This window comes from Amphibalanus amphitrite, unplaced genomic scaffold (assembly GCF_019059575.1).
Source record: "Amphibalanus amphitrite isolate SeventyFive unplaced genomic scaffold, NRLGWU_Aamphi_draft 000821F_arrow, whole genome shotgun sequence".
NCBI classification, from domain to species: Eukaryota; Metazoa; Arthropoda; class Thecostraca; order Balanomorpha; family Balanidae; genus Amphibalanus; species Amphibalanus amphitrite.
The window spans coordinates 237,175-262,517 of record NW_024882315.1 but is presented as its reverse complement, the minus strand read 5'-3'; the positions used below and the strand labels follow the sequence as shown (position 1 = coordinate 262,517).

The window sequence follows — 25,343 nt, the reverse complement described above, 5'->3', positions numbered from 1 at the left end:
AGAGTCACAGAATGTAGCGGGGACGCGCGAGGGTGGGTAGGAAGTCCTAGATGGGAACTGTTGTCACACTTTGAGGTTGGTTACAAAATTTAGCATGGCAATGACATGGTTAGGTAGTTTTAGATGGAACTATTGTGACGTGTTAGACAGACGGTGTATCCACGAACCTAGGAATCATCCATTGTCCCGGTTCTGATACGGCGCGACGAAAAACTGCGACCCGGCTGACCTCTGCTGACACCAGCGCCATTGTCTGAGGTGCGACAGTTTTGGGTGCATGACCGTGTTTGGTCAACAGTGCATTGTCATATTAGTGCTATTTATTGCCCCTGATGTTTTACATGTCTTTGTCTGGAAGGCATCATGCGACGCAGCTGTGGGAACCATCCGTTGCATTCGGTGTTGGTGTATTTTTCTCGTCCAATCTCAGTATCCTGTTATGATCGGGTGCACGTGTCACTCTCGTGTTCGGCGAAGCTTTTGGAGCGTCTGACCGGTCGGTTTTCCCAGGCCGCTCGTCGGACGGTGTATGTCTGGTGGCCGGGACCGACTGTGTCGTGTGTGTGACCACCTCCCAGATAGCCACCGATGGGGATGTGGGGGCCCGTTGGGTCTGCCGGACACGTGACACCCAGGCACTGGAGTCGGCTTTTCTATCATGCTACGAACATAATGCCGCCTGCGTGATCCTTAGTAACTGCCTTCGTAGGGAGCGTTGAGTGCTCTGGTCTTCTCGTCTCTCCCCGTTCCCAGGCTCTGTCTTCATCTCACAACTTTCCTAAATGCCGGTCGAATCCTAAAAAAAAATCCTCTCTCCCGACCTCGGATAAATTCTCTCTTAGTTCTTACTATTCCTTTGTGCTATTCCTAGGTACAGCCCTTAGAGAGCAGTGACCTAATCCTCCCCTCTACACCCTTCAGGTGCTGATCTCGGAGGACCTGGACGAGCCGCGTGCCATTGCCGTCGACCCGGTGGCCGGCTACATGTACTGGTCCGACTGGAGCGACGTGCGGCCCAAGATCGAGCGCTCGGCTCTGGACGGCAGCCGCAGACACATTCTGTTCGACGCCGACCTCAAGTGGCCCAACGGCATCGCGCTGGACTTCCAGCTACGCACGCTCTACTGGTGCGACGCCGGCAAGGATAGAATCGAGGTGGGTGGTCAGTCTGAAAACATAAACACAGTCAGAGTGGCTGTGTTCTGGACAGTCATGGGTGGAGCAGCAGTGTGGTGTCCTTTTATGCAAGTGCATTTTCCTCTGTTCCCTTATCGATGTTGTAATGTTGGCGTCTTTTGTTTTATTAGAGCTGAACATGAGATTTATACCCGGCCTGGTTCAGCATTCATCTTCGCAGCTTTTCAATCGCTATTATCACCACTTGTCTGGCGTACACGCCGATTAGCATGCATGTACCGTGTCGCATACCCGCCCAGTACGTGACCCGGCTACCGCCCCGACTCGGCAGACGGCTAACATGGACGGCTCCGGGCGGCGCGTGGTGCTCAACAACAAGCTGCCGCACCTGTTCGGCATCTCGCTGCTGGACAACTTCGTCTACTGGACCGACTGGACGTCGCGCACCATCGAGCGCGCGCACAAGATGACAGGCGACGAGCGGGAGGTGATCGTCGAACACCTGCCCGACCTGATGGGGCTCAAGGTGGTCTCGCGCACAGCTCCGACCGGCACCAACGGCTGCTGGCAGCACAACGGCAACTGCTCGCACCTGTGCCTGAACACACCCGACGGGCCCAGCTGCTACTGTCCTATTGGTGAGTAATTGAACACACGGGCCCATCCGCCACTAACTGTCCTATTGGTGAGTAATTCAGCATACGGGGCCATCCGCTAATAACTGTCCTATTGGTGAGTGCACGGGCCTCGGTGAGCTGACGGGTCTGCGCCGCCGCGTCCGGCACAGGAAGGGTGACGGCCACTGCAGCCGGCCGGTCAGGAAAGCTGTCAGATAGGCGGGCTGGCACCGCCGTCTCCTCCAGCCGTAAACAGAATCACAAACTGGATGGTGCCGTGGAACCGGCACCGACCTCGAACATCAACAGGGCGAATGGACGGAAACGGAAATATGTACGAAAACAATGCAGGATAGAGTAGGAGTCGTTGAGATCAGGTCAGGTCAAGGGGAACACAATAAGGCTGTGTCAGGTCATACGAATTGTGCTATTGTATCGTATTACGTCATCAGGCTAATCTGGTACCGATCTCCTTCAGTCTGATCTCATACCGGTATCACCTATATACATACGGAAAATAATGGCACCAGTCTGCGTAAGGGAAGAGCTGACGCACTCTGACGCCGACTTCTTCTTCCAGGCCACGAACTGACATCGGACCTGAAGACGTGCATCGTCCCGGAGGCGTTCCTGCTGTACAGCCAGAGCAAGTCGATCCGTCGGATCAGCCTGGAGACGCCGCAGAACGACGTCATCATTCCGCTGTCGGGTATCAGCGATGCCGGGTGAGTTCGTGGTCAGACGCCGCAGGTCTTCTGCCGGCGGTGTGTGGCTGACAGGGCAGATCACTGCCGGTCAGAATAACTTCAGGCACAGACTTCTCTATATATAGAGAAGTTTGTGCTTCAGGCCATTTTGGACACCTTGTTATGATGACAGTAAAACGTTTTGGTGTATTTGTAATGTCATGTTTCAGTATATTAACCCGCGCACCGACGGGGGGGGGGGGCGGATATCCGCCCCCCCTGAGGTTTTTCGCGAATAGCGGGAAAACCGCGGCGCGTAGCGCCGCGAAATTTGGTATGACTATAACCTCATCAATTTTACACATGGTGTGCAAGTTTGAACCTCCTACCTTTTAAGGTCAGGTCACCAGGTCACTTTGAATGACCCAACCTCAAGTCACTTTTTTGCAACTTTATCACCGTGCCAGAGCTACAGTAGATGTCGGAGGCCTTTGAAAGTCGCAGGATATTATTAGGTCATTAGTAGCTACAATTTGTATATCTCGGAATTTTGATATCGGTGACCTAAGGTCAGGTCAATTTCGCGACCTCCCCATTATAAGTCAATGGGGGAAAAATCAACTCCCTGTTTTTACCACTAAAACGGGTCGGAATGGCCCCATATACCATACATGACTTCATATACGATCAACCTTCACTACCTTGAGGTCTGTTTTGCTGTTGGGCAGCTGTGAGGTCATGTGACGTCATCAAAGGTCACCAAAGGTTTTTGGCCAATAACTCCGTACAGGAACAAGATACAGACGCGTGGATGGTCTCATTGTGTTCAGCTCGTCAAGACGCATCGAATGATATACATGATGACCTCGAGGTCACGTGACCTGAGGTCAACCTTTGACCTTGACCTTTCGAGGTCAACATATATATCATTCGATGCGGATTGACGAGAGGATCACGATGATGCCCTTAGTTTGCTCCTATCTCGACTAATTCGAAAGTTATTCGAGAAAAACTCTCTCCATATCTAGCGCCGCCATTTTGACTTTTTCGACCCCTGTGACGTAATCTTTGACCTGACCTGAAAATGACCTTAGTAAAAATTGTAGATCTTGGCCGTGCGTATCTGATGCCGTTTACCGCTTGTCGCTATCTTGCTTCGTTCTCGAGATCTCAGGGGGGGGGGGGGCGGTCATCCGCCCCCCCCCCCGTCGGTGCGAAGTTGGCGCAGACCCCCGTCGGTGCGCGGGTTAATTTGATGTAGCATGATTCCTTTTCAGCCGAAGTTTGTCCGCAGTGCATTTTAACAGTTAGTCCAACTTACGCTACCGTATTATTCCCCGAGGCGTCGTGTTAACCTGTGTGTAAATGGTTTTGGTCTTCTTCAATGACCTGGTGACGCCTTGGCACAGGTTTCTGGACTTTAACATGCGCGACGAGCGTATCTACTGGACGGATATGAAGAACAAGTCGATATCTCGGGCCTTCACAAACGGCTCCGGACTGCAGAAGATTATCCAGCTGGACACCGAGTTCCCCGAGGGTGAGCAGCGCCCAGCGCCGGCAGTTACGGAGCTGGAGGTGGAAGAGACTGAGAAGGGTCTCCTGCGAGAGAATTGCACTGGGGGGCGGTGACATTTCGATGGAACCTGAACTGTCTGTGGAATGACGCTGTCATTATTTTGGGATCATTTTGAAATCAAGTTGTCGAATGATGAGATTAAATGAGCTGTACTCTTCTGTCGATATCAAGCGTCATTTTATGCTTGCCATAGGTTTTCCGTCATGTCCAATTTCAACGAATGCGCCCCATGCTGGCACGAGTCTGACATCCCTCTCGCCTGCCGTATGTGTTCCTCGGTCCAGGCATGGCGGTTGACTGGCTGGCCGGCAACATCTACTGGTCGGAGGCGCTGGGTCGGATCGAGGTGGCACGCGTGGACGGCTCCAGTCGGCGAGTGCTACTCTGGGACAACAGCCGAAGCCCGCGCAGCATCGCCGTCGACGCCAGCGCCGGGTGCGTTCGACGGACAGCCGTCGGTGACTTTAACCCTCGCCCGCACATGGGGGGGGGGGGTGGTTGCCACCCCCCCCCCAGGCAGTCTTTCTGCTCTGCACTCAACATTTTTAGAGCTAGAAGGCTGATTTTTCGTATAGCTGCTCGTCTATCCTTTTGATGTCCACTGAAAATTTCAAGTTTCTGTGATTTTTGGTTTCGGAGATATGACCTTGTTTTTCATGTCATGTCATGACCCAAATGGCCAATTCTCAACATCTTGCGCTTGCCATGGGCCTTGTGAGCTTTTGACACCCTGATTTCGGCCTTTTTTGCCAGTCTTACCTCCCACCTATCATGGAACATGTTGTTCGACGATGTACAGGGGTCAAGGTCAACCTAGGTCATCTAAGATAATTGCGTTTTAGGCTAGCTGAATTTACTTTTTGTGAAGTTTTTTGACTGCATTTTTGGTAAAAGCTTCTCAGATCATGATTTCATGTGATATGGACCCAAAAACAATCGGTGCACACATCAGTATACACACAGACACACACAGACATACAAACACATATAATTGACCTTGACCTAACTTGACCTGAAATGACCTCAGCAGCAAAATTCTGGTCGGATAGTGTGACAAAGAGGTTCTAGCTGGCTTGGCACCAGAAAACAGCATCGTCATCGGTATTTGATAAGCAGCGCACTTGATATCCAACGGTGACCCAAAACAGCAACATTTTTTAGTTTGACCTGACCTGGAAGGTCAGTGACTGACCTGAGAAGGTAAAACTGGGTATCATTGGATTCGTCTCTTCCCAAAGAATCTTTTTGGTCTTTACTGCTAAGCTCTATCTCCAACAGGAACGAAATGGCGCGGGGGGGGGTGTGGCAACCCCCCCCCCCATGTGCGTTCTAGGATGGGAAAATGGCATGTGCGGGCGAGGGTTAACGAATGCAGACACACGACTTTCGTATGCTTAATCTAAGTCAGACAGTGTGATGACAGGTTGAGTGGATACTAGGGGAGCGCCAGTTGATGCTTATGGAACCCTTGAAATTGACAAGTTCATGTATGGTAATGATATAATTTCATTTGACTCAGGTCAGGCTAGGCACGCTGGCGGCCGAGCCAACATGGTCCCGCCATGCCGTAAGGGAGGCTATCGAGATTCGATTATGCAGCCCATCACTAAATCAGGGTATCGGAAAGTTCTCCCTTAGCCCCATGATATGGGATAGTGTTCTGAAAAAGTAGACCTACCTGGACAGTGGAGTGTGAACTGCCTGTAAGTTGTGTCAGCCAGAGTCATGAGTCTACTAAACGACTTTTTATCATGGTATACTTTGATTTGAGCTGCTCAGCTGGTGGTGTGGACGGCGAATCTCTGCGCTCTGCCCATGATATGTACCCCATGCTGTGCCACTACATCTGACCTGGCTCCCTACACCTCGCCGTGCTGTCTCAGGTACCTGTTCTGGGCCGACTGGTCAGCCGTCTCCTCGCTGTACCGGTCTCGGCTAGACTGCACGGCCACGGAACAGTTTGTGACTTCCGTGAACCGCTGTGACGGCCTCACCGTCGACCACGACTCGGGCCGCCTCTTCTGGGTGGACATCGACAGCAGGCGCATCGAGTCGGTACAGCTGACGGGCGACGGCCGGCGCGTGGTGCTGGCCGGTCTCAAACAGCCCTACACACTGGCAGTGTACGGGAAGCATGTATACTGGTCGGACTGGACCGACGACCGTATCGAGCGGGCCGATAAAATGACCGGCGACAACCGGACCGTGGTACGCGACGGCGTGAAGTACGTGGTTAGCCTGCTGGTGTTCCACCGCTCCCAGCTGGCTGCCTGGACGCCCTGTGTGGAGCACAACGGCGGCTGTCAGAGCCTGTGCTTCGCCAGCCCGCTGACGGCCGACGGACAGCGGCCGCCGCACCGGTGCGGCTGCCGCAGCCACTACCAGCTGGCAGCCGACGGACGGCGCTGTCTGCGTGAGTAGCGGCCGCTGAGAGGGAGGGGGGGGGGGGGGGTGGGGATGATCAAGGAAGGTGGGGACGAGCGGAATGTCGGAATAGTTATTAGAAGAGGTTTAGAGTTTAACGGATTGTAGTTGGATAATGATGGATGCTTATTTTTATTATCATCGTGATTCCTGTCATCCGTTTATCGATGATTTTCGAAGACGTTGTAGTTCAAGCCTGGTGTAGGAACTAGAGCTGTAAGGACACGCTATGTTTAACACGCCTGTATTGTATGTACCCGGCTCGCCTGTGTGCCTCTTTGCTAACTCACCTCCTGTTCTTTGCGCAGCCCCGGCGGAGTTTCTCCTGTTTGCTCAGCGCTCGCGGGTGCACCGGTACATGACCCTGCCGGGGGAGGCACCGGACATCACACTGCCCATCACACACCTGCGCAATCCGCGGGCCCTATCGTTCGACCCGCGTAACCAGCATCTCTACTGGGCAGACGCCAAGACGGAGGTCAGTCAGCGAGACGGACTGAGGAGAGCCGCTATACGGGTGGGTTGGGGTTTAAGTGTGATGCTGACTGGTCAGCATTGGTGCGAACATAGAAGCAGCTTCTCTCATGTTAATTTTGGACGCCCTTGTACCATTCATGCCGAGTGCTCATGAAGTAAGTAATGTTCATTATGAATGAATCATTAAATAATGACTGTTCATTCAGTGTAAGTAAGAGGAGAGCTGGTTGACTATTCAGGCTGATTTTTCATATTGATAAGGTAAACTAACTTTTACTGTTATTCATACTTGACTAACTCGGTGCCGTGCGCTGCAGACGATCCGGCGAGCCCGGGACGATAACACGGCTCAGGTGATCCTGGTGCACAGCTCGAGCAACGCGGTCCGCCACCGGCCCTTCGATATACAGGTGGGTAATGTACCGGCCCTTCGATATTATACTGCAGGTGGGTAATATAGCGATCCTTCGATTTACACTCATACAGAACAGAGGACCGGACCGTTACCGGCCCTTCGATATACAGGTGAGGCGCGGCAGGGACGGACTGGGGCACGGTGAGAAAGGGTTTAAGGAACGGTGGTGATGGAGTTGAGTGACGACTGGGATGGTACTAAGAAGCGGGCGCTGGACGCAGAGGCCCTTCACCTAAGCTAGCTGTACCTCCATTGAATCCTCTCAAGTCTCTCAACCCTTGCTTGTCGGGCGTACTCGGGGAACCGTACTCGGGCGAGCTGTTCTGGTCGTGTACCTTTAGCTGCTGACTGTGCCGGTAACGCTCGTTCCTCCTTTCCGTGTCAGGTGGAGCCGTACTCTGGTGTGCTGTTCTGGTCGTGCGCCGAACAGAACACCATCAACGTGACGCGGCTGAACGGCAGTCAGGTGGGCGTGGTGGTGGGCGGGCCGGACAGCGCCGACCGGCCGCGCCACCTGGCTCTGATGGCCGAGCACGGCCTGATGGTGTGGGCTAACCAGGGGCCGCCGGCGCGCATCGAGCTCTGCCGATTGGACGGCTCGCGGCGGCGGCCGCTGGTGGCCGACCTGGAGCGGCCGCCGTCGGCGCTCACCGCCGACCCCGACACCCAGCTCGTGTACTGGGCCGACCTGCAGAAGGTCTGGGTCACCGACCTCAACGGCAGCGCGTGAGTACTGCGACGATGAAACAAACTACTGCTCAGTGGCGCGTTCATATTTTCCCGCCTATTCTTCCCATAGGCGGGAAAATTCCCATTGTATTGTTTTTCAGGGAAATGAGTACCGACGAACTGTTCTTGATAATGTTCTGTAGCCCTGTCTGATTTCGTTCTGCTCCACATTCTTTCCGTCCGATCAGTGCTCTTTTAACAGATTCTATTTTTCCGTCGGTTTCATTTTGTGACGCCATGTCGCCCGTTCTGCCTCCCTTGAACACCTGCCGTATGCTGATGGACGTTTCTGCCACTTTTTTTGACCGGTCACCTGTTTCACCTCCCGCACAGTCATGTGCTGGTGGACCGCTCTACATTTCTCCACCTCCACCTCTACTTCATAACTACTTTAATTCTGATCCCTCTCCCTCTGTCTTCGTTTGCACAGCCGTGTGCTGGTGGACCGCTCGCAGCAGAAGGTGGAGGGCGCCGTCCGCGGCCTGGCGGTACTCGGCCCCCACCTGTACTGGGTGGACCCCAAACAGCAGCTGATCGAGCGGGTGGACAAACACACTGGCGAGCAGCTGAGCACCGTGGTCAGCCGCACCGAGGGACTCACCGCCATCGCCGCCGTAGCCAACCGCACGCGACAGGTCAGTCAGGAGCCTGCGGCACAGCCGCGGGAACAGCCGAACACAACAGGTCGGCGCCACTGTCAGGTTACGCGAATGGTCTCGTCACTTGGCAGAGATCTTGAATGTGGAGAGAAGAAAGGACGAGGGCGTAGGATGGTAATAAGTTTAACCTTATCTGAACAGGGATGACAGTTTTAAAATGGGAGGACCCTTTGCTGTTCCGATTAATGTTTGTGTTCTGATGTGCGATCACATCCCATCTCATCTTAGCCATTAGTGAGGTTCTGAACCTGAAGGACCGCTGCCTATGGTCCACTGCTCCACTCAGCTCACATGTGGCGCTGTTTCTCCAATGTTTTGTATCCATCCAGTGAGTGACGCCTCCCCTCCTCTCTCCACAGATGATCGTGTCGCACCCGTGCTACGGTAACGGCCTGTGCTCGCACCTGTGTGTGGCCGTGTCTGGCCGGCCGCTCTGCTCCTGTCCTCTGGGATTGGAGTTGGGCCGCGATAACCGCACGTGCCAGCGGCCGCCGTCGTGCGCACACCACGAGTTCGCCTGTCCGTACGGCGAGCCGCACTGCGTGCCACTCAGATGGAGGTGAGAAAGGGGACGGAGAAAGAAAGATAGGAGTGGTTAGAAGTGAGAGAGGATGGATGAGGTTAAGGAGTAAGCTGGTTAGGATAAGGAGGCAAACTAAACAAGCATTGGCACGGGGCAAAACTTTGATCGCGAAAGTTTTGATTTATTCGCTTACTAACTTAAGATTAATCTGCCGTTGGACGACCCTACTGTATAGCGTATATTATTATTTCAGGGAATGAACTGGGACGCTCTTCCACGGTCATCACGGTCTGTTGAATCCGCGCTTTTACATTTTGGATTTCGTCTTTCAATATGCCGGCCCAGTGTCTGTATCGTGTTGTGCCGGTGACGACCCGTGAGTGACGCCGTCCCTGTCCGTCCTCTTCGCCAGGTGTGACGGCAAGCCCGAGTGTGAGGGCGGCGCTGACGAGCACAACTGCTCCGCCTGCACGGGCGCCCAGTTCGCCTGCAACAACGGCCAGTGCATCGAGCGAGGCCTGGCCTGCGACGGCGTGCCGCAGTGCGACGACCGCTCGGACGAGACGGCCTGCTGCGGCGCCGAGCCCAACCAGTTCTTCTGCCACCGCTCGCAGCAGTGCGTGCCGCTGCGCCAGCTCTGCGACGGCGTGCACCACTGTCAGTTGGGCGAGGACGAGCTGACGGCCGTGTGCGCCGGCGGCGTCAGCGGCGTGCCGGCCGACTCGCTGGGCGGACGGGCCGGCCGCTCGCAGCACAGCCTGCTCGTCATCCTGGCCGTGTTCGCCGTCACCGCGCTGGCCGTCTCGGCGTTCGTGCTCTGGTGGTGCCGCTGCCGCAGCGGCAAGGCCGAGCCCATCGAGGCGGCGGCCGGCGGCGGACCGATGGCGCCGGCCGCCGGGCCGTCGGTGCGGCCGCGGCCGGCCGGCGCGTCGCGGCGCAGCGGCCGGCCGCGCCGCGAGTCAGTGCAGCTCTCGGTGCTGTCACGGCCCGGGGCGCCCGCTTCCAGCCCGGTCAGCTCGGCGCCCTACGACCGGGCGCACGTGACGGGCGCGTCCAGCTCGAGCTCCGGCTCGGCGGGCACCCGGTACCCGCTGGAGCCGCTCAACCCGCCGCCAAGCCCGGCCACCGGCCTGCACTCGGCCGCGGCCTCCACGGCAGCGGCCGGCTCCAGCCACGCGCCGACGCTCGGCTCGTACCGCTACTACAAACTGCGCAACCGGCCGCCGCCGCCGACTCCGTGCAGCACGGACGTGTGCGACTCGGACTCGGCCACCTACTACGCGTACCGGTGCGGCTCGGCGCTCGACTCGGACTACGAGTCGGATACGTACGGCGTGGCGCTGCCGCCGCCACCGCCGCCACCGCCGCCCAGCGTGGCTGCCAAACGGCCGGGCGGATCGCGTCACCGCGATCACCGCGACCGGCCCGGGCCGCCGCCGCCGTCGCCGGCCGCCGAGCGCTACATGCTGTAGCTGAACTGAGCGCGCAGTGCTGGCGCTCTTACCTCGCGGTGTCACTCACTCACCTCATTGTTGCGCGCCGCCGCCACGGCTGATCTGTCGGGCGCCGCGACCGTTCTCGGTTGGCGCGGCGCCCGGTACAAAGACGATGCGCGCCCGCCCGCCGCTCGCCTCTGCCATATGTTGTGTGCCTTGTCAGTACAATCGCGGGTCGTGCGCCGCCCGCCCGCCTGCCATGGACGCGTGGACAAACTGAGACTGTATAGGACGACTATGACTTGTGCGCCGCTTTTTAAGATTGGAGGAAATCTATGCGAGTGTTTAAGCCTGACTCAGTGTGACATATGTGAATACATTGTATGATGTGACTAAATTGATTTTTTTTTTCTGTTAGAATGGTTACGTGTGACCTTTCTTCAGTGGTGCATTGTTTGCCGTTTTTGGATAGCTGTCGCCGAATTTTTTTTTAATAGACATGTATTTAACTTCTACTTGCAAAGGCTACACAGCATACGAGGAACCTGCCCGGTCAATTCCCGTTTATAACATCTAGTGTTTCGTCATGGACGCAGTACGGCCATTCCAACTCTATCGCGACACTAATTTGCGACGCTGTTTCACCTGGTTTGCAGCTGCCATCCATTGAAGTGTGGGCGTCTGTAATCAACAGTACATTATTCGTTCATGTCCGATGTGGTCCGAATATTCGCCGATCGAATTACAAGGCTTTCAAATTGGCACAAATTACCTTCAAAATGTGACGGCGCTGGCTGTAGGAAGACATGCGCCCCCAAATTTTCGTCGGCACTTGACCAAAATGCAATACCAAATGAACCCGGAACAGTAACGCGACATATGGCTCGTAGCCTCACTGCCAAAGTGTACATTTTTACCTCACAGCGTAGTCGCGCTTTGCTGTCTGCTTACATTTTTGCCCCATGCTTCGGAGCATAACATACAACCGAACGACTGCAAGATTGCGGCAAAGATGTGGGCAGCTAAAAAATGTATTTCTGCTTCATCGCAGCAATTCCATCAGTTAGGTCGATGGCGGAAACGTATCGGACAAAACGCCAAAGGCTCAAAAAGCGAATGCAATGCACTGCATTTATGCAATTTGGAAAGGCCCAAGGCCGAAGCCACCGACAATGGTAACGGATCAGACCGCTATGTCTGTCACTACTCGCTTCCAAGGCACGGCTAGCATCACATCATTTCGATCAGTCCACCACCCAAATCCAACATTCATGCAGCTCCACGGATGGAGCCATCAACAGGCACAGATCTAACAAGTCCGGAAGACATGCCACAGCACTTAACAAGTCACCAAATGCGGTCCGCCTTGCAGTCCAGCGCAAGGCATACTGACTGCGACCCAAACGCAGACAGTAAAGGCTACCACAAAGACTTGGCCGTCCAGCAAAGATTAACTTGGTCATCATTTTTTCTTAACACAAAACGTTTACAAAATATACTGGCTCTCACGTCCAGTCCTTTCTGAATTAACGTTCACTGTGCAACAAGCACTACCAAAATGGCTTCTCATTATTTGTATCATCATTGTAGATCCTTCATATTTATGCCACGTAGTGTTATTTTCACTCACGATGCTCTCCTCAACTTCCCATCTAAATCCGACCACTGTCAGCTGTTGGCGGTGAACAGTAGCCTCCCTCCCGTCACCACGCCGCCCCATATTGTCGCGGTACGCTCACCGGTAGTACCTGCCCAGCGGCGGCGGCTGGCTGGGCCAGGCCGGCGGGCTCGGCTGCGGCGGCGGCGCCTGGTACTGACGCGGCGCCGGCCGCACCACCGGCGGCGGCACCTGCGGCGGCGGGAACGCGCGGCTGTAGCCGGCCGGCTGCGGCGGCGGCGTGCTCTGGTAGTAAGGCGCCGGCTCCGGCTGGCCGTAGCCGGGCGTCGAGTAGGCCGCCGTCGGCTGGTAGCCGGCGTACTGCGGCTGCGCCGGCGGCGGGTGGGAAGGCGGCGGCGGCTCCGGCGGCGGCTCCTGACCCTGGATCGGGATCGTGATGAGGTTGCCACTGCGCTGAGAACTTATCACCTGAATCGGCTGCTGCTTCGGCGGCGGAGGCGCCTGCTTGGTCGGCGGAAACCCGTGGTGGCCGGATCCGTGGCTGGATCCACCACCGGATCCATGTCCCGAGCCGCGAGATCCCTGTCCAGATCCGTGAGATCCGTGCGATCCATGTGACCCATGTGATCCATGTCCACCGCCATGATGACCGCGGTGTCCGCCAGATCCATGCGATCCGGATCCGAGCGGACTGGATCCCACCGATCCGGCGCCGTGCGGACTCGAGCCCCTGGACCCGCTGCCGTGCGGACTGGACCGGTGGGCGCCGGCGTGCGGGCTGGACTTGTAGGCGGCGGCGGCGCGCGGCGCGTGTCCGCCGTGCGGGCTGTGACTGCCGGCCGAGGGGGACGGAAACGAGTGGCCGCGGACGTCGCCACCCCGCGGGTCGCGTCGCTCCGGGGCTGGTTTTTCCTCGGGCAGTCGTCGCGGCTCGGGCGGTGCCGGCGGCGGCGGCGGCGGAGGGGTGCGAGGGGCGGGCGGCGCCCGCCGGTGCCGGTGGTTGATGTGCGCCTGTAAGTGAAAAAAGACCAACAGTTGGCACAACATTGCACCCGAGATGGAATGGAAATGATGTGCAGTACCGATAGAAAAGCGATGGGTGAACCTTAATCACAGCTGAATGGACTGGATTATAATGAGTATACTAATTCGTATTAAATAGCCAGAAAATGAGCAAGCCGTACAATCAAAAACCAAAGCAGCCACACAGAATACTCGTACTTTTCCATTCATGCACTTGACATCACACGCAAAGCATAGGCACTGCAAGGCATCCATGTTGCTGCCCTCCATCCCATTCAGACCACAGTTGATCCAACTACTGATGGCCCACCTGCAGGTCCCGTTGGCTGAGGTAGGTGCGCCGGCAGCCATTGTTGTCGTAGCGTTTTCCGTCGTGCAGACACATGTAGAGCGTGCCAAGACCGGCACGCTCGACGCGCACGGCACGGTCGCCGCAGCGCCAGCACTTCTCCTGAGGCTTAGCGCAGTCGTAGCACAACACGTGCTTGCACGGAATCTGGGAGGGATGAGGCGCGAGAATGGATGAATCAATGAATGTGCATTGAATGAATGAATGCAATATTGAATGGTGAACAAACGGACGAACGAATGAGTCAATGAATGAATGAATGAGTCAATAAATGAATGAATGGATGAATAAATGAATGAATGAATAAAAAAATGAATGACTAATGCATGGTGAATGAGCGAATAAATGATTACAACTTGCATTTACATAACCAATATGAAACTAATGAATAAAATAAAATATTTTCAAACGCACATTCATCAACTTTAACATAGTGCAAGCCTCATAAGCTCAGAGCGTCGTTTATACCGCGCAACGCTGGCTAATGTAGTGTACACAAACCAGCGATGAGCTAAGACGTCTCTCGGCACTCACCATACGGCCGTAGAGCAGGACGGGACAGTCGCACTTTTCGCACATGTAGATGAGCGGGTTCAGCACCTTCTCTGCCATCAGGTTCACCTGTGGCAGGAGGTAAGACAGCGCCGTGTCATTGCTACGCTGGAAACGATACATCGACATATGGCTGCAGCAAAGAGCACGTGCTGCGACACTTTGCTGGTCTCAGCCGTGATAAAAGATTCCACCCACGGGTGAAAACATTCGGTAAGTGATGGAAACTGTGTTAACATAATAAATGACATAATGAATCAACTCTGCTTTGCTCAGCATACATCTGGTTTTGTAATTGCCTTGTGAAGAAATATTTCTCACGTCTGTTCCCACTAAGTTGCAGAATTAATCTGTGAAAAAATCATCTTACCACAATAAATGCACCTTATCAGCGTTACTTCACGCACACACCCTCTAAGCGGCAGTGTTTACCTTGTGGTTCCAGCTGAGTCGCAGCATGGGCTCGGGCGGACCGCGGTCAATTGTGGTGAACGTGGCCGGCTCCAGCATCGAGATGTCGGCCTCCATGTCCAGTGTTGTAGCCGGCGGCAGCGGCGGCGACGGCGTGCGTGGCGCAGGCGCGGCCGGCGCCGCCGGGGGCGCCTCCTGGGCAGGCTCCTGCGGGTCGGCCGGCTCGGCGGGCGCCGCCGGCATCTCCTCATCGTCACTCTCGATCACCTGCGTGAGGCATTATGTTCTGTTGTCAGTATCGTACCTTATACACTTCAGAGGCTTGAGTAAAACCTCGACTGAATAAAAAGAATATCATCACAACTGCCATATTGAACAGAGAGTAGGGTGAATAATTTACATGATTGAGAGTTGAGCTAACTATGCATTTGCTTTCTGCTATATTTCTGGAAATGACAATATCAATGGAAGATGGAAGAGGTTAAAATAAAGCTGAAGCTCCAACATTCATTGAAAGTTGGGATTGTTCAGATTAATGTATGAAATGTTCAGAAGCGAGTACTGAAATCATCATCATGTCTAATGTAGACACAAGTTGAAATATAAAAGAATAGCATACCCTGTTTTTGCGGTTCCTCCTCCTAGCTTTACCACGGGGCTTGGAAGGAGCATGTTCTGGTGTGGAGCGAACTGCTGATCTGGTGGCTCTGTTAGCACCAGAATGCCCCTCATCTTCCACACCCATTTTTTTTTTTTTTAGCAATTACAGCCTTGATCTGAAACGAATGAGAACAGTTAACTGAAGCTGTTTTCATACTACCAACCAAACATGTGTCATTGCATGGATCAATCCTAGTACCTGCATCCTACACCTGCTTATTATGAATTATCAGTGAACCTTGCAATAAACTACAGGTTAAGATTTAATATCCCCATTGAATCCCAGTTACCACTAAAAGGTATGCTTTAGATCTAGGATCTGTATTATTGTGGCATAAACCCAGTACAAGGATCTTTGAGTTTAGCTGATCTCACAGAAATAACCACTCACTGCACATGTGAATCATAAAACTTGATTTGGAACTGAACATGTTAGCTAAAGCCTAAAACAGTCACCCAGTTCAAAAGTTTTCCACTGTCTTGATATATTATCATCAACCATGGTAAATTCACATAACACAGCTTATTATAGAGTATAGAGTACATTCATACAAACAAAATCCTCTCAAGATCACTATGTTTTGCAGCCTGAAGCAAAAAGCTAGTGTTAAAATTTATAATCCATATGGTGGAGTCTAAAAACATAAGTAATAGAATATGGATAATGGATTTATGAGCCCATGTAATGATGTACAGTCTCTGAAAGTACCGCACATCAGTGTGGTGGATCCATCAAGCCGGAGCGTGGAAAGGTAGCATAATTAGTAGAGCAGACGTTACACAAAGGTTTTCCGACAGGCGACCAGCGAGCAGAGGCGCTGCAGGTTTGTAGGTTGTTGGGTAGGTTTGTAGGTTATAGGTTAGGTTAGGTTTCTTAAAGGTTTGTGAGAAAGAAGCATCTTTGGGTATAGTGCCTCTCGGCTCTCCTTGGTTGGGAAACCTGCGTGATGTCTGCTCCACTAATAGCGGAAAGACTCAGACTCCTTAATTTGAGGCGCCAAACCAACACCAACTGACATTCTCATCCATCCCTAGGTCAATAAATCGGACTCAAGTCACGATAGAGCGGAGACTAATTAGCCGCCAGCCTAACATATTTTTGAATCAGGTGATCTTCAAGTGGTTGGTAGTGGTACACTAGCCAGGGAATGCCTTAAAAAATGAAATACCGGCAAACTTGTTCTTGTTCTTGTAGGATTAGGGCGCGTAGCTCAGCTGCCAGGGCTCAAGCGTCCAATACCGGCAAACTGAATCAGTGATTCCTCTGTGAGTAGGTTTAGGTAACATGTAGGTTAAGGTACTTCCAAGGGGTCAGATTAGATTGTTTTTTATCTTGACCATGCCTCATCTACACACCAATACTCAGAAATCGCAAAATAATTATTGCAAATTATCATACATAAAAAAAACAAATGGCGCCGCAAGCACCGCATTTGTATTAAAACAAGCTGTGAAGAACACTAGCCACCAACGATATTAATCCAAAGTGAATGACGTCATCAGCACTAAATCATGAAGGCATCGTAGAAAGTAAGAAAGGTAAGAACCAAGGCGATCAAATGCCGTAAGAACTACCTAATAGACCTTCAATTTTGTCTTTTGACCTAAACATCACAGAAGCATCTTACAGACCCTATGAGTGAATAATATTAACCAAGCGGGCCAAGCCCAAACCAACCTTTTAATTTCATTGGTTCGAAAGTGACGTACTGTAGCACTATTCTTGGCAGTTGCTGGCCAATCATCAAACAGTTTTCTTGATCCGTGCCATTTCTTGCCATTTCTGGCCTTTTCCGCCCATTGTGTATTGTCTATTTTATCGCATGCATTTTTCGCGGGTTGTTTGATTCCAACCGTGGAGTTGGACGCAAGCCGCAAGACTAAGAGCCAAGTTGCTACACGCCCTAACCCACAACAACAAACACAACAACAACAACAACAACAACAACATCCAACCGTGGATTCCAATTCCAAGGATCGGGAAGATGTCAAGGGACGATACTGGTACGAATATCAATGGTAAGAATATCACATGACCCTGTTGTTTTGAACAAAATGATGCCTAACTTACCCTCATGCTATATTCACAAATGTAGATCAAGATAGGATATTATGTAGGGGAGAGTGGGGTAAGATGCCCAGGGTGGGAAAGACGCCCCACCCCCTCTAGCGGGGAAACAAAGAATCGAACCTGGAAATTAATGTTCTTAGCGTAAAGCGGAAGCCTGCCTTGTTAACTGCACAAAAATTTGCGAAGCTCAGTTGGGCAACGGCTGGCTGGTGATTGTATGTTTTTTATTTGCTGCTTTCAAAAAATATTTTGGTGTCAAAACATTGTAAATATCAAAGAAGGTAGATAATTTTTGCGTCCCTTGCTATAGTCGTGATACATTAACATGCATGTACTGTGTCCCAAACAGTTTGTTTCAGGGTGTAGTTTTACGGCTAACAAATTGTACTGATTTAATGTTACTTCGGTACCTTGGGGTAAGATGCCCCCTGTCCTGATGGGGAAAGTCGCCCCCCTGAATCCGTAGGCTGTCCTTCAAGCAGCCCGTCAAATCATTTATTACATACTTGTGATGAGAGACAAAAGCCGATCTGGGACTATTGAGAGTCCAGTACGGTCGGGTGCTCCCCATGCCGGTCTCTCGGCCCACACAGCGACTTTTTGGGCGGCATCTGACTCTGAGAGCCCTCACGACGGCCTCTGTGGGCCCCATTATTGGCTCCAGGGCCCCTCACGACATCCTTTGAGGGCTCCCACGTTGGCTCCACGGGCCGCGCTGGCAGCTGAGGTCCCCACGATGGGCTCGAGGGTCCTTAAGAATCATGAAGACATATAAGGGCCCCACAGTGGTCTCCGAACGCCACCACGGAGGCTTGTTTGGCCGCGCTGGACTATGATGGCCCCAACGATGACCTCTGAAGCCCCTTACGACTACTTTTGACTTGAGGGCCCTTACGATGACGTTTGGTGTCTACTGCAGGCTCGAAGGGACTACTGATTCGTTCAGGCGATGCACGTGCCCATTTATGTCCGTTATAGTGCAGGGGGGCATCTTCCCCAACCCCAGGGGGCGTCTTTCCCACCCTGTGGGGTAAGATGCCCCCCTTTCACTTCTTCAGGAAAATGCTTATTAGCAAAAAAAGTTGTCATATTTCAGGCACGAAAGTGTGATATTTTTCGAGAAAAATGATGTCAGCTTCCGTTGAAACTCCAAGTTTTTGCTTTCCGATCGTCATTTTCGAATAATATATGACATAGCAAAACCCTGGGCATCTTTCCCCACTCTCCCCTAAGTATCTGGCCCCTGAATAAAATCTGTGTAAATATGCATTGTCCTTATTGGTCCTAACCGAGGCCCTTAACATGACTGCCCTGTCGCCTGCTTGCCTACTGGATGACGTGTGGTACGTACCCAATACCCATATCATGTTAAAGCGTCTAGTAATCTGCTAACATCAACATAGCCTAGGAGTTGAAATGAGTGAATTAACATAATGACACTGTCATCTGAGTTAATTGAAATAGTGTTGTTTTGCAGCTGGTGTGCTCATTTGGAAAGGTCCAGGTAGTGCTACACATGCCCACAGCGGCTTGCAGTCCTATGGTCTTGATGTGGCAATGCCCATCTGCGCATGCAGCATTCTCATTGACACTGTCCATTCCAGTGATCCTGGATGCCAATGCTTTGGCTGACAACAGAAATGACCATCTAGAGCTTCAGTCTGAGGACAGAGTATCAGCAGCTGAGGCAGGGCCCAGTGGCTCACAGGATTTGGAGGTTATGGAGGCTGGGGATGGTGATCCCAGTGCTGACTTCAGCATAGAGGAGGCTGCTGAACAGGACCTGGGTGGATCAGAGGAAGAAATACATGTGACTTTGCAGCCAGCAACTGCAACCAAGGACTACTACTTTCAGAAGTACAAGGAAGAGTGGGAGGAGCTCCCTGAATTCAAAGGTTGGTTTGCATGTTATTCATCAAAAGTTGGTAAGAATTTATTAGAGTTTGGTTTCTTGATTCTTGAAGTTTCTTCAACCTTGATTCTTGATTTCTTAAGAACTTGTGGATGCAGACCTCAAGTACGGGCTAAAAAATAAAAAGTCAAATAAAAAGTCATCAATCTTGCAGAGTGTTAACTGCCCACCCACCCCCACCCCTCCCCAACTCCAGGCTGGCTGCGGCCTGTGGCCGATGATGTGTACAAGGCAGAGTGTTTGGTGTGCAAAACGCATCTGCGCTGTCACAAGCTGAAGCTGCGCCAGCACGCCAAGAGCAGGAAGCACCACCTGAACATGGTGTCGGGCTCGCAGAGGCTGCGCACTCAGGCGAAGCTGCTGACGCTGCGGAAGGAGCGACGCAGCTTCGGCCGCCGGGTGGGCGGGACCAGCACGGGCATGGGGCGCGGAGGAACGCCGAACCGCCGCGCCGCCGCACGGGAGCAGGCGCCGCGGAGCGCCGCCCAGCAGGACGTCTCCTACGGGGTGAGCGCCACCGGGACGGTGGAACGGAGTCGATAGCGCGGGACAGGGCGGGATTTCACAGGACTTCTGCCGATGTGGGTTGCAATACGGGATGTCTATGTGTGAATAGCGTGGCTTACGGAATGTGCTACATATTCCATTGGTGTTATGTCTAGGTGAAGACTTTAACTGACGACCTACCACCATCTCTCCATCTGCCAGGACATGGGCCGGGTGACGTACTCGATCGGTCTCGGCGGAAACAAGGTGGGCTTTATCGGAGCTGGCACCATCGCGCAGGCCATCGCCCGCGCCATCCTAGACAAAGGTGCGTGTAACAAGCGGTAGCCTCGGTGTAGAGGCGGCGGGCGGGGAAGGTTCGACTGTGTCAGTTGCGCTACTCGTCCCTCCGCGCCCGTGCCGTGCGCTTACCCCTCCCCCCTCCCGGCCCCAGGTGTGATCCACTCGGGTCGTATGACGGTGGCGGCGCCGTCAGCGCGCAACCTCTCGCGCTGGAGCGGCTGGGGCTCGGCGGTGACCAACAGTAACGACCTGGTCGTCCAGGCGTGCCACGTGGTGCTCCTGTGCGTGCCGCCCGCGGTGGCAGTGGAGGTGCTGCACGCGCTGGCGCCCAACCCGCAGATCGGCGAGCGCTGCTTTATCTCTGTGGTGCCCGGACTGGGCCGAGAGCGGATCGAATCGGTGAGAGTGGGGGGGGGATGCTGAGAGAGGGGAGGTTGATGGGGATAGGGAGAGGTGCGTGGAGAAGAGAGAGAGAGTGAAGTGGGAAGGGATCCCGCGGATGTGGTTTCAGTAACCTGTGTTTTAGATGCGTTTGAGGCGACCCTGTTTCAGTTGAAATTGATCTTAGTTACGACGACATCGACGCCTAGCTCGGTAATTATTTATCGCTCAAATGCATACTTCGGTTAGTGACCCTCATCACGTCGGTTAACCTGAATCGTCAATTTTACTTTACTGGCTAAATATCGACTCGCTGTCTCCTTAGTACCCGGCCGCGCCGCCTAACCCGTTCTCCCCCTGCTCGCCGCTCTCAGATCCTGGCGTCAAAGTTCGTGCCGCCGTGTGCGCCGGGCGACGTGCAGACTCTGGGCTCGGTGTACGTGGTCCGGTGTATGGTGAACCTGGCCGTCCGCACCGGCGCCGGATGCTGCGGTGAGTTCCCAACACGCTCCGCTGAGCAGCTGGTGTTTATTTGGGTAGTGAGTTTGTGTGTGGTTCAATGCAACGCTAGCTACGCCTGCCTAGTTCAAAATCAGCGTGCGGCTTTCGAGCAATGAAAATGCCGCATTTATTTCGCCATTTGATTTATCAGTTCCATTCAACATTCAGGCTTTGCAGTGCACTGCAGCTGACTGCAGAGGCTGCTCTGTGTTTCACCTCTCTCCCCTGCCCTACAACCTACTCCGTTCCGGACAAGTGACTGGTGACTGTGGGCTGTGTTCTAATCCCGCTCCCCTGTCTTACTGCCTACTCTGTGCCGGCCAACCTGCCCGACAGCTGGCTGCTAAGTGTTCTGACTCCCCTCCCCGGTCCTCCAGCCTACTCCGTGCCGGCCAACCTGCCCGACAGCTGGCTGCTCTGTCTGGAGGTGATGTGCGGCGCCATGGGAGTCAGCCAGCCTCTCGACGATGCCCGACTGGACGCGTTCTCGGCGGCCGTCTCGGCCGGGCCGGCCATGGCGCTGGCCTTCTGTGAGGCGCTGACGATGGGCGCGGCCAATGTCGGCCTGCCCTGGCACATCGCCAGGAAGATGGCCGCACAAACGGTGAGAGCGACAAAGAGGAATTAGGGGCGCGGAGGCCTATTGGGACGATGGGCTCCATGGACTGTGGGATGGAGGACCGTTTTTTTAGCATGCATGAAAAGTGCCAAAGAAATGACGCCTGTACATATTTGATGCAGTCATCGTTTTGAAGCACGTGGAACAATGTGTTTGTTTGAAGACGCAGTGCTACCTATGTGAATTAATTTATTTCTCAGGTGGTATTGGCCTACTTGATTCGTAATGGGTTGACGCAATCGGCAAACTTTTCGGATCATCTGCTCTCTGATTCAATATAATTACATTTCTCATTCATACCCCTGCTTCAGCAGTCGTCTTTCTTATTTTTCGTGCAAATGCACTTCGTCCGGCACCCAGCCCCAGGCCCCAATTCTCATCTGACGGTACCGTTCACGTTTTACCACCAGACCTGCTCTGTTCCCAGCTGGTGGGTGCCGGTCACCTGTTGCTCGAAGCAGACAGCCCGGCGACGCTGAGCGAGCAGGCGGCGCCGCCAGGCGACCCCGGCCTGTCGGCACTGATGGCACTTCAGCGCACTGACATGAAGTGAGTGAGCGGGGGAGGGGGATCCCGGTCTGTGGGCACTGATGGCACTACAGCGGACCCGACCGACATTAACCCGCGCCGGGCCGGTGCTCTGAGATTCCGCGCCGGGCCGGGGGGGGGGTGTCTGAACACCCCCCCTTCTAACTCGGCTCCTGGGCCACGTAGCGACACGCGGTAAGCGGCAATCGAAAGAACGTCCAAAATAAGGACGAAAACACTTCGGTCATTTTTTGGGTCAGGTCAAAGGTCAGGTCACCAGAGGTCACCAAAGGTCAAATTTCCACTATTTCAACATTTTGGAAACTGCCAGCGGCTATCTCGGGAACCGATAGAGCTACAGCGCCGCGGAAAAGCGCATTCGATAGCCCTTTTACAGACCTTTCTGAGTAATGTTCTCAGATTTGACCTCAGGTCAACGGTTTAGCCTCCAGGGGGCAAAAACTTCAAAAATAGCCGTTTTTACGAAAAACGTTTTTTCGGTAATAACTTTTGACTCAAAAGAGTCATGACATTACTTTTGCCACCATCGTGTTCCTCTCGTCGAGACGCGTCGAATGAACTATAATTTGACCTTGAAAGGTCAACTTGAAAATTTGACCTCAGGTCAAGGTCATGACCTGACCGGAAAAGGTCATGTTGCATATCAGTCGATCCGCAACGTCGAGCCGAACACATCTAAGGCGTTTTCAGCGCTCTAGCACGTCTCTATCAGAAGTTATTAGCGAAAAACTGTTAGATTCTGTTCGTGACCTGAGATGACCTCGGGGACATAACGAGGGGTCACAGTTGCCATTTTCCGGTTCAGTGTGTCCATTTTACCTACATCTCGATGTTTGAGAGTGTCTAGAATAACGTTCGTGCAAAACAGACGCTTTTCAATTTTCTCCCATTGACTTATAATGGAGAGGTCGCAAAATTGACCTGACCTTAGGTCACCGATATCAAAATTCCGAGATAAACATTTTATAGATATTGTTGCTCTAATCAATCGCTGAAAGTTTCAAGGCAATCAATCAATCGGTGTAGCTATGACGAGCATTCTTATTTTTTCTGAGGTGAGGTCACTTAGCGTGACCTGGTGACCTGACCTAAGGTGACCTGGGTCTGAAATTTTCACAACATGTGCGGAACAGATGCACAAACAGGTGTGCCAAAAACGGCGGCGCTCCGCGCCGCCGTTTTTGAGATATCTGCGAAAAACCGCAGGGGGGGGGGGTGTTCAAACACCCCCCCCCCCGGAATTTGACAGCATCAGCTAGAATTATGGTCAGTCGTTAGCATCAACTGTCGGCTGACCGTTTGCTGCCTCTTTTTCTGGCGACGTGCCTCTTCCACCTCCGTGCAACTGCAGTATATCTCGTTACAAGACACTGCGTGTATCTGTCTGCCGCAGGTCGGGCGTGGCGGCCGCCGTCCAGGCCTTCCAGAGGGCAGTGCGAAACACTTTCGGCGAGTGAAGTGTCCCAGTTCGTCATTGAGAGAAGCAGCATCACTCATAACATCATCAGCATCTTCACCAGCGAATGAAAGGCCAGTTAACACTGTTCAATGGGCGTGTACGATACTCATAAAGGGCATGTGGGTAGCTGCAGGTGCAGACGTGGTGCGAGATTATGCCGCACTACGGTACGTAGTGAACGCTGCAAGCCATTGTGCGTGTTGTTTGATGCTGTTGCGCGTTGACAAAAGAAACGTGCCATTTGTAGTGTCTTTAAAGCCGCACGTTGTAAGTTCCATAAAGTGCTTTCAGAATACCGAGATGCATGCAGTATCGTCAGCTGTTTTAGTGTCTGAATATGGATCGGTGGTAGTTATTTTCATGCAACCAATGCGTGATTGCAGAAAGGACATGGCCTGTTGGTAATTGGAGTCTAATGCGAGATATACTGCACATTGCTCATCAAAGCTCCAATAAAGCCCACAATCAACCGGAATTGTGCCTCCTCACATGTCGAGAAAAAAGGAGTTTCGATAGTATGGTGTATTAGATGCACGGACAATGCAGAATCGGCTACACCATCGCCTTTTCCAGAACAGCACACCCAGCCTTCTTGGAATCACTAGCTCTCTCTACCTCCTGAATTCTTTTCTGATTTCTGTCTCATTGCGATTGAAAGCACATGTCATTTTCTATCCGAGATGTTTTCTAACTTGCACTAACAATTAACATGTTATAACCACCAATAGCTCGCATAGCTCGCAGGACTGCTTGATAAGACAGTGATTTCCGCCAGACGCTCGGGTCAGCCGTGTTAATGCGTGTGGGAGTGCAGTTCCAGTATGATAAGCCTCTACAGGCAGTGCGTTATGAAGCCCCGAATATCGGGACCCAACCGTACGCAACGGTCTGTAAGTGAATATTCGGATTTATGTTATGAAGGTTTGGCCTTGCTGGTATAATATTGCGTGCAAATATCCCTCGTTGCGTGGTACGTATACCTTTGGCCACTCTCCTTTGCCTGCTTAGAGATACTCTGCACTCCGCTGCAATTACGAGTAACACTGACACCTTAACGCCACCGATAACACAGAAGCACATGATCAGCGGGCTGCGGCCACGCCGAGGGAAGGACAGCTACACGGCGCGTCAGCGCTTCTCATCACAGAAATCGGCTCCCCCCTACTCGCCCAACCTCCTCGGTCCGAGGGCTTACGCAGAGCGCCTGATAGCGACATCGCACGACTACACAACGAGAGCTCAGTTACAGGAAGCGAGCACGCAGCGGCGGCAGTAGCTGGACTACGGCGCGGCGACCGTTCACATGTCAGAGTGGTTGGCCAGCGGGGCGCCGCCGTTGGCCTTCTCAGACATGACCTCCACCTTGGTATCGCGGGCGGCAGCGGCGCTCTTGGTCGGCTGGAACAGACAGGCGCGGTCAGAGGTCAGAATCAGTTCGAACCAGAGGATCGACTCGAACAAGAACAGGGATGTTCAGAGTCAAACAGTCAGGGAGTTGTTAAATGGAGCCGCCCGCCGCTTCAACGATGAACTAAAGAAACTAAAGGAATCTAATGGTCGCAGAAGTGATGAAGTTAACGGATCGGTTTAATTATTTGGGAAGCTCAGAGGGAGCTGAATTGACGGTGACGTCAGCGCTGGGATCGCTCCCGGCCGCGACCTTGGCTCCGTGTAACACCCGTGGGTCGATAATTAAGTTTCCCGCGATACCGGAGGATATTGCCAAAAAGTCCGGCCGATATGACCGCGTTCATTAGCGGCACGTAT

General features: G+C 53.2%; 4 protein-coding genes across 5 annotated transcripts in view; 2 read left to right on the top strand and 2 right to left on the bottom strand.

Annotated features, from left to right (window-relative positions):
• LOC122366641 (low-density lipoprotein receptor-related protein 5-like) overlaps nt 1–11,079 on the top strand; it is a 36,679-nt gene extending 25,600 nt beyond the window's left edge. The window contains exons 10-21 of the mRNA XM_043339135.1: nt 922–1,155; nt 1,469–1,775; nt 2,335–2,479; nt 3,850–3,980; nt 4,304–4,454; nt 5,903–6,432; nt 6,752–6,921; nt 7,238–7,330; nt 7,721–8,061; nt 8,495–8,699; nt 9,083–9,282; nt 9,659–11,079. Of these exons, the coding sequence (XP_043195070.1) occupies nt 922–1,155; nt 1,469–1,775; nt 2,335–2,479; nt 3,850–3,980; nt 4,304–4,454; nt 5,903–6,432; nt 6,752–6,921; nt 7,238–7,330; nt 7,721–8,061; nt 8,495–8,699; nt 9,083–9,282; nt 9,659–10,718 (3,567 nt within the window). The 3' untranslated portion in view covers nt 10,719–11,079. The remainder of the gene's footprint in view (nt 1–921; nt 1,156–1,468; nt 1,776–2,334; nt 2,480–3,849; nt 3,981–4,303; nt 4,455–5,902; nt 6,433–6,751; nt 6,922–7,237; nt 7,331–7,720; nt 8,062–8,494; nt 8,700–9,082; nt 9,283–9,658) is intronic.
• Nucleotides 11,080–11,695: 616 nt separating this feature from the next.
• Nucleotides 11,696–15,441, bottom strand: LOC122366643 (E3 ubiquitin-protein ligase Hakai-like). Its single transcript, XM_043339137.1, has 5 exons — nt 15,255–15,441; nt 14,657–14,902; nt 14,207–14,293; nt 13,634–13,819; nt 11,696–13,311 (listed from the first exon to the last, which is right to left on the bottom strand). Exons 1-5 carry the CDS (start codon nt 15,378–15,380, stop codon nt 12,418–12,420), a joined length of 1,539 nt encoding a protein of 512 aa, XP_043195072.1. The 5' UTR covers nt 15,381–15,441; the 3' UTR covers nt 11,696–12,417.
• A 1,621-nt stretch (nt 15,442–17,062) lies between these two features.
• LOC122366638 (pyrroline-5-carboxylate reductase 3-like) lies at nt 17,063–24,049 on the top strand. The gene is made up of 9 exons (XM_043339125.1): nt 17,063–17,314; nt 18,971–19,261; nt 19,475–19,785; nt 19,987–20,092; nt 20,219–20,466; nt 20,823–20,940; nt 21,327–21,553; nt 21,996–22,117; nt 23,511–24,049. The coding sequence occupies exons 1-9, from the start codon at nt 17,281–17,283 to the stop codon at nt 23,572–23,574; spliced, it is 1,521 nt and encodes a 506-aa protein (XP_043195060.1). The 5' UTR covers nt 17,063–17,280; the 3' UTR covers nt 23,575–24,049.
• A 34-nt stretch (nt 24,050–24,083) lies between these two features.
• Nucleotides 24,084–25,343, bottom strand: part of LOC122366637 (excitatory amino acid transporter 2-like) — a 50,650-nt gene continuing 49,390 nt past the window's right edge. For both annotated transcript variants that reach the window (XM_043339122.1, XM_043339124.1), the window contains one exon: nt 24,084–24,974. In XM_043339122.1, the coding sequence (XP_043195057.1) occupies nt 24,876–24,974 (99 nt within the window). In that variant the 3' untranslated portion in view covers nt 24,084–24,875. The remainder of the gene's footprint in view (nt 24,975–25,343) is intronic.

What these genes read in the sequence shown, in the direction of transcription:
- LOC122366643 (XM_043339137.1), bottom strand. Translation starts at nt 15,380, where the DNA reads ATGGGTGTGGAAGATGAGGGGCATTCTGGTGCTAACAGAGCCACCAGA. An exon ending in GACTCAGCTGGAACCACAAG is followed by an intron (nt 14,294 to 14,656) that starts GTAAACACTGCC and finishes CTCCTGCCACAG; the next exon opens with GTGAACCTGATGGCAGAGAA. An exon ending in TCCTGCTCTACGGCCGTATG is followed by an intron (nt 13,820 to 14,206) that starts GTGAGTGCCGAG and finishes CATCCCTCCCAG; the next exon opens with ATTCCGTGCAAGCACGTGTT.
- LOC122366638 (XM_043339125.1), top strand. Translation starts at nt 17,281, where the DNA reads ATGTCAAGGGACGATACTGGTACGAATATCAATG. An exon ending in GGAGCTCCCTGAATTCAAAG is followed by an intron (nt 19,262 to 19,474) that starts GTTGGTTTGCAT and finishes CCCCAACTCCAG; the next exon opens with GCTGGCTGCGGCCTGTGGCC. An exon ending in AGCAGGACGTCTCCTACGGG is followed by an intron (nt 19,786 to 19,986) that starts GTGAGCGCCACC and finishes TCCATCTGCCAG; the next exon opens with GACATGGGCCGGGTGACGTA.